The sequence below is a fragment of the Crocodylus porosus genome, unplaced genomic scaffold (genome assembly GCF_001723895.1).
Source record: "Crocodylus porosus isolate Cpor-Errol unplaced genomic scaffold, CroPor_comp1, whole genome shotgun sequence".
Lineage (NCBI taxonomy): Eukaryota > Metazoa > Chordata > Crocodylia > Crocodylidae > Crocodylus > Crocodylus porosus.
The window spans coordinates 46299457-46313442 of NW_017728947.1; the positions used below are offsets into that span (position 1 = coordinate 46299457).

At 41.2% G+C, this 13986-nt stretch overlaps 1 protein-coding gene across 6 annotated transcripts in view; it reads left to right on the forward strand.

The window, feature by feature from the left end:
• The window catches only part of ZFYVE26 (zinc finger FYVE-type containing 26), a 70360-nt gene that overhangs the window by 5146 nt on the left and 51228 nt on the right, over positions 1–13986 (forward strand). For all 6 annotated transcript variants that reach the window (XM_019551399.1, XM_019551401.1, XM_019551400.1 and 3 more), the window contains exons 4-9: positions 177–266; positions 2910–3462; positions 3940–4070; positions 4850–5014; positions 6637–6725; positions 7015–7175. In XM_019551399.1, coding sequence (XP_019406944.1) covers positions 177–266; positions 2910–3462; positions 3940–4070; positions 4850–5014; positions 6637–6725; positions 7015–7175 — 1189 coding nt within the window. The remainder of the gene's footprint in view (positions 1–176; positions 267–2909; positions 3463–3939; positions 4071–4849; positions 5015–6636; positions 6726–7014; positions 7176–13986) is intronic.

A 13986-nucleotide genomic window follows, 5' to 3' on the forward strand; every position in this document is an offset into this window, starting at 1 on the left:
TGGTAGTAGTGACATGAAATCCATTAGTGCAGGACCAGACACTTGATAGACTGGGATGGGAGATTAAATGGATATTTCTGGACAGAGGTCTTCAGAAGTATTTCAAACACCTGAAATGTTTCTGTTGACTGACATCTTTGCCATGCTTTTATTTCTTCTTTTTGTGTTGACTTCAGAAAATAGTCTCAGTTGTTCTCCAAAGGGAAACAGAATTCTTACTGCTACTGGAGGAACTGCAGAAGGATGTCTCTGAAGAAGTTTTAAAGGTGAGTTGCTTTAGTGTAGTCATTGCTTTCCCCCTGTTAAAAAGTTTGGGTGGAGTGCTTGCCTCTTTAATCACTGCAATCAAAATTAATGCTCATTGTGAACTTAACTGACCCTGTGTGTGACAGTTGAATGTCCTGTTGACTTTGTATGCATAAAATAAAGACAGTTGAATGAACGATTCGAGTTCTACTCAATGTAGCAAGTGAAATGAACATATAAAGTAGCCATGACTGTGTGGGGAGAGACTGTATAGACAGGTGCTGAACAAATTTCGTCTCCATGTGATCTTGTTAACAGACCTCTATCGTGACTTCTGCCTACTGTTTCAGTTGTACCCAGACAGTTGTAAGTGGATGTATCTCAGTCTTTGTCAAGCCTGTTATGTCAGTCCTCAGCCTGCCACGAACTGATAATAGTAGTTTTATGTCAGTTGTTTGGTTGTAAAGAAATGGGGATCAGGATGACAGCATTATACCTGCTTTCATATTCCACATCAAACTGAGATGAATTTTGGCCTCTATAGAAGAAGGGCTAATGTACTAACTTAAGATGTTGCTGAGCTGTCTTTTCTGATAGCTTTTAAATTTCTAACAGCAAGAATTGCATTAGTCTTCAAAGTATTTGTTATCTTGTGCCTACATCTCACTTTTGATTGTGAACTGAAACTGATCAATTGTAGGCTGACTGACAATGAAGCTGATGCAGATGTCTGGAGAATGGCTTAAGTTTATAAATGCTGTTTCTGAGATAATCCAGCAAGCGTCCTTAAACAAGTTATGGTTGTTCTTTTTACAAGAGAAAATCCCAGTTTTGGGAATGGTTAATTGAAGGGACTTTGCAACCACTTTCATGGAGAGTGCAAGATCATAAAAGTGTCAACATTGTTTTGGACCAGTGTTCCAGCTGATAAAATTATTCCACTTCTTGACATACTAGGTCAGACCTTACATCCTCCTGGCACCCCATCGTAGACAATGACCAGTGCTGGATGTTTGAGGCCTTTGAGCTTCCCATTTTTGTGATATTTAGCACTGTGCATGAAGGACTATTTTTTCCTGTGGATGATCAGCTGAGCTCTACAGTTGTGATGCTTGATTAGCTTTATAGACAGCATTTGAGCCCCATGGGAGACTGCAGTGCTTTAAGCACTTACGTCAGGTGCTGGCCAAAAGTGCATTCTGTCTGGATGGAAACTGAATACCTATCCTCTCCTTCTACCATAGCATTCCCTGGAGCTCTTAATTGTATATGGTGTACAGGCACAGTTCCTGCTTTTATTTTTCTACTCTGGTCCTAATCTCTGGGTTTGAAGTCCATCCTTTTATGACTTTCAGATGAACAAAGTACATCTGTGACCCCTCTTAGTCCACCCAGTTTTAATTTTGGTTTTGATGGCATGAAGAAGGGTCTTAACATTTTGGAAATTGGTGCTTTTGTTTTCCCCATTTAGAGAGAGATTATTTTTGACTGGAAAATTATGTCCATGCATTTCAAATCAAATCAAATCAAATTAAAAAAAATGAAAATAAGTAGACTGCAGAAAACTTTGGTTGAAGGCACATATGGCATGTCTCTTGTGGCTTTTTGATCTGTTTAAGATGAGACGGGGATTAAATTCCTTTGAGAAGAGTATGATGCCTGTGTTCTTCACTGTTTGAAAGCTCATGTGCTGCCAATTGATGACAGTTGTGAAGTATGTTCTCTAGGCTTTAGGAAAGGTATGTTTCATGAAGGTAGCTTGACAAAACATTGACATTTTTCTAGAAACTGGATAGGTGCCTTTTGCATTGTGATGATAAAAGGTGGGGAAGAAGTCAATGTGGTGAAAAACATTGTTGCCAGAATTGCGAGAACTAGGTGGTATATATAGCTCAGGAGGATGCAGCCATCTGCATGATAGTTTTATTTGTGATTAACTTCTTCAGTTGGTCAAAAGAGGAAGTCGTCCATGGGGACCCTCTCTTCTCTCAAGGCCCTTTCTGTGCCTATTTAGCAAGTCATAAGGTCAGGCTAGTAGTCTGAAATCACACTCACATGCTCGCTCTCTCTCTCTTTGTTCTTTCCATCTTAGTAGGGATTATATGTATGGAGGGGAGGGTATAAAGAGGTTTGAGTTTATGAAGAGCCTCTTAAATACAGTAACAAAATTAAATCTTGGAAACATATTTTGGAGTGTGTAGAAGAATAGAAAATTCTTTTAAAGCCCTTGCTTTTAATAATCTAACTGTGAGGAAGGAGATTTGCCTTTCATATATAGATGGGGGGGGTGTATCGGGATGCACACAGATGCACTCAGACAGACACAGAAAGATCTTCAGTCTTCATGACATTAACTGACCATAAAGGGGGCCACTAAAAATCCCTCCCTCAGCCATGGTGAATTGTAGAGTTGGGCCCATTAAGTACTTCTTATTCATGTATATCCACATTTGGCCCCTGCAATAGACAGGATGCCGGACTAGATGTAGTAGGATTCCTGTTCCTGAAATAGGGTTAGTTTCTGTGGTATTTTGATGGTACCAGGTGGACTTATTTATTAATATTAAAGTTCCTCCTTCAATATGGATGTATTTGTTTCACACACTTATGTGAAAGCCAAGAGGCTGCCAGTTCTCCAAATGTACTTGTTTGATTTCCCCCAGGAACTCTTTGAAACATTTGAATATATCCAGAGCAGGCATGAACCAGATAGGAGAAGCAGAGATGGTCACACTCGCAGATTCAGTGTGGAAGCAGTTTCGGCTCTCTGCAAGCTTTTGTTGCGGACTCCTTGGCGGGCCCAAGCCTTGCTGGAGTTCCTGCCAGGAGAACAAGGTACACGCAATTCTGCACAGCAGCAGAGTTGCTCTCTACAAAGCATCTATGTTGACTTTCTTCGTGACTCCTTAAAATCTCTTCAGAGGCTTCAGTACAATCCTGAGCTGTCAGCAGAACTGGATCAAAGAGAGACAGTAGATGCAATTTACAGAGCCCTTAGTGTGCTGCATTTTGAGGTGGAGCATCAGATGGGTGAACTACGACATTTGTGCAGGGAGCTGTTGAATGCTTGCTGGGTCGAAGGAAGCCTCCTGAGAGAGGAAAAACTGTTGAGCTGCATGCTGAGGAAGCAGAGTCATGCCTTGCTCAGTCTGTACAGCAGCGTCTTCACAGAGAGGACAAGAGAGAAACTGCTGGGGCCAAAGTCACTAGGAAAAGGTTTGTTTCCTTTTGTCATTGTGGCTTTGCAGGTAAGACAATTGTGGGATGGAGCTGTAGAGTTAGTGTATGGCTCTTATTTAACATGAGTCCTCAGTTGCTCTGCTTTTTAAAACCTTTCCCAGTTCCTGATACAGATTCCTTGTAGGTCATTAATAGTTCTAATTATGTGGCCCTGTGTCAAGAGGAATATTTTATTCTTCAGCTCGGATATGGGTTACTTTGGTGGAAACGCCTTCTACAGTGTTTCATTCTTCATTTGTTTTTCTTTCTTTCTTCTCTTTGGTTTCTCATTGTGCTGTGCCCTGTTAACCAGTAACACCATCTTGGGGTCTTAGTTATCAAAATGCAATTGTTGGCTTCATATTCAAGAAAGTACAGTATGTTGCTCTATAGTATCAGGCAGCCTGCCTTCCTGAAAGGTAGCTCCCTGTGTTTTTGAGTATGCTTGGAAGTAACCCTGTTTTTGCGCGGCAGGTTCAACTGAGCAGGCCGACACAGAGCGGGCAATGATGACTTTATTCTTGGACCCCGAGGAGGATTATTCTTGGAAAACTGCCTATTTCTACTGCATGAGCAGCAGCAAGCACTTTCTGGAGCAGATTCTGGTATGGCCATAAAGATGATAGTGAGTGAAAAAGCCCAGTGGCAAATTTTAATTGTTACTCGTAAAACCAAGGTTTAACTACCAATGGTTTTTTTTATAATCTCTTGTTATCAGAACCAGTTTCATCTGCATGATGCAATTAAGACATCTTGGAGGACTTCCCTCATTTGCAGCCTGTTGGTTAGATTAGAGGATTTGGGAGCTGGGACTCGTGTGTTCAAGTCTCAGTCACGCTAGTTATTTCCCTCTGACTCGCTTCATCATTTTGGGCAAGTTGTTTATTTCTTGATTCAAGTAAAATGGAAATAATGAATATTTACAAAGGGTTTACAAGGTTAAGTTAATAGTTTTTGAAGTGCTTTGAAACCCATGAGTAAAAAATACTATATGAGAAGCTAAAATTGTAGTAGAAGATAGAAATGCATAGAGGATGTTAGAATCCAGGCATATGATTCTTTGATATGTAAGAGAAAATCTTGGAACAGAAGTTCAGTAGTCTCTTCTGGTTGCTTCGTAAGATATGAGGGAAATATAAAGACTAGAAAGAAGCCAGTGAGACTGTAAGAAGCGAGTGAGTGTGGATTCTTCAGCTACTCCTTGGAATGATTACTTCCCTTTTAGAGGCCCATTGAGTAAAAATACATAAAAATGGTCTGGATATGAGGAAGTTCCAGTTGCAGAACTTCACAAACTTTTTTTCCGAAAACCGTTGGAAAAGTCTTTTCCCAGACCGCTCTTGGGATTCTGCACTTTTTACTGCATCTTCCTTCTATTTTCTAGGTAACTGCATTAACATTACTGAAAAGGGAAGACTTCTCAGGCTTGAGCAGCTTATTGAGGAGAGAATTCAATCCTCTTGGCCGTCTCTTGGTATTGCTAGGATGGACTCACTGTCATAGCTTGGCATCAGCAAAAACATTGTTGCGGACGCTTCACAAAACTCAGGCAAGTAAGCTAATGGTGATCGAGGTGGAAATAACAGGATTAAATAACTCCAGTCTGATTCTAGTCTGTGCAAGTTAGTTGCATGGGTTATTAGTCAGGTTTGAAGTTTGTGCCTGTTTTCCCTTAGTTTTGAAAATAGTGTGGGGAGGGCGGTTAGTTTCATGAGAGTCTGCAAATATCCTTCCACACACAGGAATGGTAAAGGTTAGGACTTTCAGCCTTTTCTTAAAAGGGGTTTTCAAATCTCAAACACACTCAAAATGTGTACTCTGTTCAGGCCTCCTTTAATATACTTTAACACAGAGCTGTCCAGCTGGTGACTCATGAAGGACTGACGTAACCTACAGGCTTTTCTGCCTGTGAGGGTTCCCCTCACTGCCTTTGCAGCAGCTGTAGGGTCTCTAAGCTCCCTTTTTTCTTCCCTGGCTTCCTCTTCTTGCACCTACTCCTGGGGGTGGGTGAGGCAGTACAGTAGAAGAGAATTAAGGTTCCTGTGATACATGTGCAGTGGGGGTGGGACCATTGAGAAACAGGATAGCCTTGTTTTAACAGCAACCAGAATATCTCATCCTCTGAGCTACATGGTATTTAATACTCCAGGGCCCATTCAGCTCTTGGCTTCTGAAACTAGAGGAAGCCCAGTAATGTGAGCTGTGGTGAATCTTTGGTGTTGGGCATCAGTTGGGTCTCTAAGAACTGACTTATGAGACCTGTTTCACACAGGCCAGTGAACAGACATTGGATACTGACAACTTTTAGATCATTGTTAATCTAAAACGACTGCTGCTAACCATAGGTGAGTTTCTCTGTTCCAGGTCATCCTTAATTCCAACAATAAAATTAACTTAGCCTAAATGTCAGGAGCCAAGATGAGGAGGATCTGCCTTCCTCCTTCTCTGGTTTTACAAAACCTTCTAATGCTGCCATAGATGCACAGATAATTCTTGGCCTTAGTTCCAATCTACGTGATCTTTAAGAGTGGCTGTCCTGACAGACTGTGATAACAAGACAGCGAGGGAGCCTTTTGCTGTTAAATCAGTGAATCAAGTCCAACCCAGATCAGCTGTGTCTTTATGGAGCTCCCATGTGGTATCTGCCTGATGTCCCATGTAATTTGTCAGTATTGTGTCAGTTTTAGTGGGTAGGCATCCACAGCAAAACATAAACATGTTGGACAAGGAGGAAATGTGGGAAATCTGCACATCTGTTATTCAATACAGTATCTGTTCTGGGTGTGTAACCAGAATGGCAGTTCTGGAGATGGGAGTGCTGTACTACCTTTTAGAAGCATTAAATTCCTTTTTACAAATAAAATATAAAAGAACTAAAGGGATAGTTTTACAGTCTAAGGAAGATGGCTGTGCTTAGGTTCATCGACCTTGAAGGTGCCCTTTAAGCCAGAATACAGCTAGCAACCTTTACTTAATTTATGCATGAAAGCAACAAGCAAACATGCAACGATTTATTCACCTGGTCTATTATGGATAAAGGAATTTTATGACATCACATATGTGAACTACATTTTTTGTGGTCGTATTCTTGATAAAATAGGAGATATGGTAGAAACGTGATCCCTTTCCTTTATGCTGGTGATGTTAATTTGCTTTGTGTCTCCTTAACAGGACCTGTGTAATGACTCAGTATTAAAAGACTTCTGTGATGGGCTGTGGGCTCAACTGGAGGTTCTTGAATGGTGCATAGATCAAAATAGGTAAAATGGACAGAACTACTCTCTTGCTAACACCACTAGCCAGAATTTATATATGCTGAGGCTACGTATGCAAATATAAAATATTTTTTGCAAACCTCTGCCAAGCCTCTGTTAGTAACTCTTTGTAATAAGCTACAATAGTTTGCTTCTTGGATTTTGTCTAAACTATTTTTTATTTTTTCTCAGCTGAACCAGGGTTTGGACCTGGAAGTAATCCATAGTGTATATAAGGCTTAGATAGGTTGAACCCGTTTCCCATCACCATTTTGATTATTGTTTTCTCCTGCAGTGTTGCTATCCCAAAGAAGGTGCTTTTGCAGCACTTGCACAGTCTGGATTGCCACTCTGCACTCTACTCTCTTCATCACCTCACCAACCTTCTGGCACTGAATGAAGAGGAAGTCATTGAGCTTCTTCAGAAGGTTCCAGCCAGAGACCAGAGGACACAAGGTAAATATGCAGGAATGTATGATGGCGGTGAACTTCAAAAACCACTTGGCATGTATCTCTTGAAATCGGTATCATACTGAGAGTACTCGTGTCGGGGAGGACCAGCATGTGCAGCCTGCATCTTAAAAAACTTTACATAACTCTTAGCAGAACTTAAAAACCAGGTGAAAGTATATGAGGAAATGATTCTCATTCTCATTCTGCAAGGGAGCTGTCTCCTTATGGGGAGATTATGAAATCCAGTTCCTTTTAGGATGGTGATGAATTCTATATTTAGCACTTTCTATCACAATACTTTAAAAATACTTGTTTTGTACTTTCCTTGTATATCACTTAGTAAAACCTGAACCAATATTAAACTCTCATACTCTTTACTGCTATCTCCCTACAGTTTATAGAATTCTTAGTTTGCAAAGTAAAAGCAGAATGTTCAAGTTTCTCTTTGGCTCCCTTGCACCCCAGAACCTAAATCTATTTGCTTTAGGTTTCCAACTGAAAAGGATTAATTAAATTTTACTTACTTTTTCAGTGTTTTAAAAACATTGCTGATACAGAAAACCCAAGCCATTTTCTAATATTATTACAAAATCCTCTTAAAATTTTGACTTTACACCTGTGCTGCCATTTTGAGTTGAAACAGAAATCCAGTGTTTGAAAACATGTGCCTTTAACATATGCTTTTCCATAGTAAATTATTTATCAATCTAAGATATTTGAGGAAGTTTCTAAAGCCCCTGTTGTTCTTGTTTCTTCATTTAAGTGGTGTTGATACATAGACTAGTGGCTGGTGCTAACAAGAGAGGAAAACAAACACAGTTATAGCAAACCTAGATTTAGAAAAAGCTTATGACAGAGTGGATCGTGATTACGTATTTAAGGTGCTAGGAAAAATGGGGTTCCCGGAAAAATTTTGTATGTTGGCTAAGATTATTGTACAGGGGACAGTTGTCATTCACGGGGGATATGTTCTAGAGATCGCCGCGAGTGGGGACATCCACGAATACTGTACTGCGTCATCTGTGTTAAACTTGTTTGGGCTTGTAACCCTTTTCCTCAATTTTTAAGAAGCTGGGGAATAATCCTGCGCTGCTTCATGTTTTGCTGACACCGATTTCCCTCATCAACTTCAGATTATGTAGGCTGTGCCTCTTAACTTTCTCAAACCACCCCTTCCTTGGGGAGCACAGTAACAAAGTGTCATCACACTGCATGGGGAGAGAGTGTGGGTTGGTGCGGTGTACCGTGAATATTCAAAACTGCAAATCACAAATCTGCAAATAGCGAGGGTTTCTTGTATACAGAAATAAAGAGTGTAGTCCAAATTTAAAATCTTTAAAATCTAAGCAGGACCTTTACAATCTATACAGGGGTGAGATGAGAGTGCCCACTGTTGCCGCTACTGTTTGCATGCATCATGGAAAATTTAGCACAAAGAATGAGAAAAGACAAGATTATAAGCAGATTAAAGATACTGGGAGGGGGAGAGGTAAAATGCATATTATACATAGATGAGATAAATGTAATAGTGGTAGACTTTCAACGGAAAGGGTGCTAAAGCATGTGTCGGAGTATGGAGAAATGCAGGGGCTAAAGTAAAAAGATTGAAAAGCATGATGATAGGAGTGGGGAACTGGAAGGAATTGGAGAAGTTGGGCCTTCAAATAAGAGGGAGAGAAATTGGAGTGCTAGGGATCTTGATGGATGCTGAGGGGAAAGGTACTACAGCATGGGAAAAGGTGATGGCAAGGCTATGGCAAATACTTTGATTATGGTCCAGAAGGACACTGTCCTTTGCAGGAAAAGTGGCAGCTGTTAAGGCTGTGCTACTGCTGAATTTTCTATGTACAGGAATTGTATTCCCATCGACATGGCAGCAGATGGCAAAAGTACAGAGGGAAATGTGTGTGTGTTCTTTTGGAATGCCAAAAGAGAAGTTGGCTAGAGCTGAATTGTATGAAGCCAGGGTGATGGGGGCTTTTGGACTTGGGATTGTTCGTCTATGTGAATTTTATGTAAATCCGGTATGTAAGCCAGTAGAGGAGGGAGAGGGAAAAGCACGTATCACCTGATTTTCATGCAGCTGCAAGTTTGAGGAACTGGGGAGTATATCAGACCTCTTTGAAGAGTTCATGGGCATGGCAACTGCCAATTCATTACATCAGGATGGAAGGATTCATGCAGAAGTAATAATAGGGAAGATAGGGCTGGATGTCCTGAAGGATCATAAGAAACTGGTGAAGGCAGTAAAGGAGAGACAGGACGGTGCTAGTGGAGAACATCACAAACGGACAACTGAAGAAGGTGTGGGGAGTGGCTTGTGCTCAATGTTGGCTGCATTTAATCAGCTTCATAGTTAGTTTCCATTACTGAGCACCTCCTGCATTTGGCAGCAATTTAGTGATAGACAGTGTATTTAATTAAGGTTTCCATGTATGCAAATATAAGATGAGGGACTTTTTCCCATCATACTGATTGGCGGGGAAAAACTCACCTTGAATTTGATTAAGTCCAGTATATAATTTCAGCTTGAGTTTTTAAATGATCCAACAACATTTACAGTGGTAAAACTTGTAGCAGCTCAGCTTTCTGATTTCAGAAGCTTTCTACAGTGAAGCTGGTTCTTCTTCCTCTTCATATTATCTGGGTTGTCAAATTGTTTCATGTTTGGGTTTTGTTCTAATTATAAAAACAGAATGCCTAAACTTGTTTGTCCTTTTGACAGCACTAACTAATTTCCACAGTAAAAATAAACTTTTTTTTTTCTCCCCCTGCCCTGTGCTCAGGGGAAGGCCTGTACAAATTTCAGTTTGAGACCAAAGAGAAGTGAAAGCTGGGCTGCAGTTGGTTATAAGGCAGGACTGTGGTGAAACCCAACCCCAGAGCTTTCTTATCTCTTGGTGTTTATCAGTAAATTACTACACTTAGTCTCAATAAGCTTTGAGAAAATGATGCCACTGATTGAGATTTTTGCTTTGCTGCTGTGCTGTTCCATCAGCTAACAACGCCTTGCCCTTTGCATTTGGATCCATCTGTGAAAGTCTCTAGGTTTTTGAGTGACAGTTGGTGCAAAAAGTTAGAAACCGCACTGGGGCAGGGAAGTGCAGCTTAGTCAGATTAGCCTGAGTTGTGCAGCTGTACAGAGGGATAGGTCTAACCCTGCTTTCACTTCTCTGAGGCTGCTTCAGTTTACAGAAATATTTCATGAAAACCAAACATCCCTCTTCTAGCTCAGGAGTTATTGCATTTAAAGTAGTGTTGTAAATCTTGCTGGTTTACATTTTGATTTGCTGACAGAGCACCTTCTAAATAACATAATCAGAAAGTTAAGTGAGGAGGAGGGCAGAAGTTGAGTTTTTTTGTCTCTTCTTGTTTAGGTGGACCCTGGAATAGCAGGACCAGACAGGCACAGGCTTCCATCCACCTCCCTTCCGTCCTGGGTCCACACCTGTTTGCTACTGCTTTGCTTCTGTTTTTGCTGTGCTGTTGCTGATTAATGCCCTAATGCAGGGGCTGGGAAAGAGCATGCATCTGGACTTTCCCCACAAGTCAGGGCATAGGATGGCATTGCTGACTGCAGACAAACCAATGAAACTGACATGTAGATTAAGTAATATTGGCCAAAAACCTAGCAGCTGCTTTTTTCTTCTGTGGCTGTTACCATGTACAGAGCTGCAACGTTTAGGGAAAGACACAGCCCTATTGGCATCTGATGCACTTCATTTAGTCCCTTTCCACAATAGAAACACGGTGGTATTAGTTACAGAAGTGTTCAAGTGCTGTTGTTTATCTTGCACTCTCTCCAGCTTATCCAGATAAATACCTCCTGACTAGTTACGTTAGTCAGTTCCTACTTTAGACTCTCTGGCTTCATCTCCTCTGAAGTATTTTTAAAAATCTCCTTCCATTGGTGTCATAAGAAAGGATGTATTAACTAGAAAATTGCCTGTCATAAATGATGGGGGGTGAGGCAGGGACAGAGAGCTGCCACCCAGCAGCCTGCAGTGCTGCTGCTCCTGGTGTGGCTCCATGCCATGTAGTCCTGTTGCTCCCCACCGCGGGTCTCCTGCCACTCCACCCTGTGCCACCACTGGGTCCCAGCAGCTGAGGGGAGGGGAGCTTGCAGGGCCACTGACACCCAGCAGCATGCAACATACCCCACCTCCCCTCTCCTCCCTCCCCACCTACTCCCCCTCTCTGCTAGCTGTTGTCCCCTGCTGCCACCCAGACCTGATGGGGTAGCAGTGAGGGTGGTGCTGCCACTGGAAACTCCCTTCCCTTCCTCCCCTCTTTCCCACTGCCTCCCCGGGGGGGGGGGAAGAGGGAGGCAGGCAGGCACAGCAGCTCCCTTGCTCCTTCAGTCTAATGCTTTGAGCCCTCACAGCCAGTTGGTTGGTGCATGCCCTCTGAGCAGCGCATATGCAGTTGGCCCAGAGTGTTATGGACAGACAGACTAAGGCTTTTATTACATTAGAATGTCAACTGGTGGCTTTGTTGCCCCGTAGGGTAACTTTACTCTGAGTAGATTTAGCAGACAGGATGGTAAAAATATCTGAAACCTGTACTACAGTCTCCGCCATTGCCATCACTAATCTGTTTATCGATCTATGAGCTGCATCTTCATTGTCAAATTTATCTTGCAACATTAAATGTATTTGTTATAATACTATAACATATAAAACATGTTACAAGTACAACATTTGTGTAATAGTAATTCTCAGAAGATGTTTTTTTCCTTGTGAAAAATGGCACACTGCTTGAGTTGTGTAATAATAGCACTGAAATGCTATTCTAGTCAATTTAATTTAGTTGCAAGTGTGTGGACTTGGACATGGATAAAGCAACTCCAGCATATTTACTTACATAATTTGAACATGCACTCTTCACTCCCAGTAGGCAGATGAGCAGTTCATCCCTTCTATAAAGATATCAGTGTTTTCAAACTGTGATCTGAGAGACCAGGATAAGCATACCATGGATTATATTAGTTCTGTCTCCCCACTCTTACTATTTTCATTTAAAGTCTGATGGTAAGGGTGCCGAAAATTTTGAGGGTGATTGTGGTCTTTTGGCCCAAACTTTGGACTCCACTGGATGATGGATATTGTATAGCAGTATTACTTAATCCGTCTCAAATAGTAGTATTACAGGGTTTTGAATAACTACTGTACAATAGTGTAGTATCTATTAGTGAACAATACGCCTTTCTACAATGTGTAAATTCTGCTAGAAACAGAACTAACATACACAGGGAATGACTCAGACACCTATTGAATTCTTTTGTTCTGTTGTGATCAGAAGGATCATATGACTAGCATGTGACACTTCTGCTTGCAAAATAAAGAGAAGAAAGGAAAACAAGTGGTGTAGGGAATCTTTCAAGCTGACTGTATCATGAAGATAAGAGTACAGTCTCTCTCTCTCTCTCTCTCTCTCTCTCTCTCTCTCTCTCCCCCTCTCCTTCAAAGCCTTTGTGGGTCTCCTGTAGTTTTGCATATTAACCATGCTGTAATGTTGAAGTAGAGTAGTACTCAAACCAAATTTGTATCCGTTTGGCCAGCCATTGTGACTGGCATCAAGCCATTATGCAGATTGGTAAATATAGTTGTAACCTAGTTTGGCCACAGTTCTAGGATAATATAGCATGTTGTGGGGGACACTTGCCTTCAACATGATTAAGACATAGTTTGGCCTTTCAATGTAAATGGAATCCAGTCCTATCTGTTACAAGACCCACCCATGCATTAAGTATGTCTGGCTTTTTGTTGTCACTGGATCTTGAAATGCCAGGATTTCAGGCAAAGTTTCACTGAAAATGAAAGTTACAGGCTTGTCTTTTCTGTAGACCTCATCTTGCTCTTTATTTTCTTCTAAATGTGATTTAAATAGTGGTAGAAGGCTGGAATGGAGGTCAACAAGGGAAGGCTTCTGTGTGAAATGTGATTCTTTAAAAGACTGATATTCTGGGGCTCAGAGAACCTACAAAGACTAGGGATATAAAATAAGAAGAAGAAGAGGACGAAGTTCCTTGTGGCAGCAGGAGACTAAGAAAACGTCAAGTTGATCTGAATCAGTTGAGTATAGGGTTTGAGTAGGAGAGTGGCAAAAGTCAACATAAGAACAGAGTTGCTTACAGTCTTAATGGGTTAATTTGTAATGTGAGAAGGACAGGAATCCAATGCAGTCTCAAGGCAAGGTGATGGCATATTTAATGTAGCCAGCAAAGGAGCAAAGATTGTGATGTTGGAGGAATTTGTTGGGCATCAGGTGGAAACCAGAGTGAATCAAAAAGTGAAGTAATTGAGGCAAGAGATGAAAGAGCAAAGGTTTTGAGAGAGATTTGAGAGAGAAAACTGAACAATAGCCAGGACTGGGTAGGAAGGATGAGCAGAGTCTTAATGCTAAGGTTTTAAGTCTGCATGATAAGAATCACGGTGGAAGAAGCCCTAGAATTGTTAAATCTCCCTCAATAAGATATTACATTTTGCAGAAGCATGTCTTTAATGCAGGTGTTTTTGGACTCTTCTGTTTCAACTTGAAAAATCTTACGTTAGATCATCTTACACCTATTGTGAGAATTTTATTATGTGACTATCCACAGGAGAAATGAATGGAGACAAATTACTTTTCTTTCCACTGCATTTTACTTTATAAAGGAAAACCGGTAAAATTGACTCCATAGAGTAAATCAGTTTTTCCCTTAGTTTCATAGTTTCTAGGGTGGGAAGGGACCTGAGCAGATCATCTAGTCCGACCCCCCGCCATGGCAGGAAAGAATACTGGGGTCAAATGACCCCAGCAAGATGTTCATCTA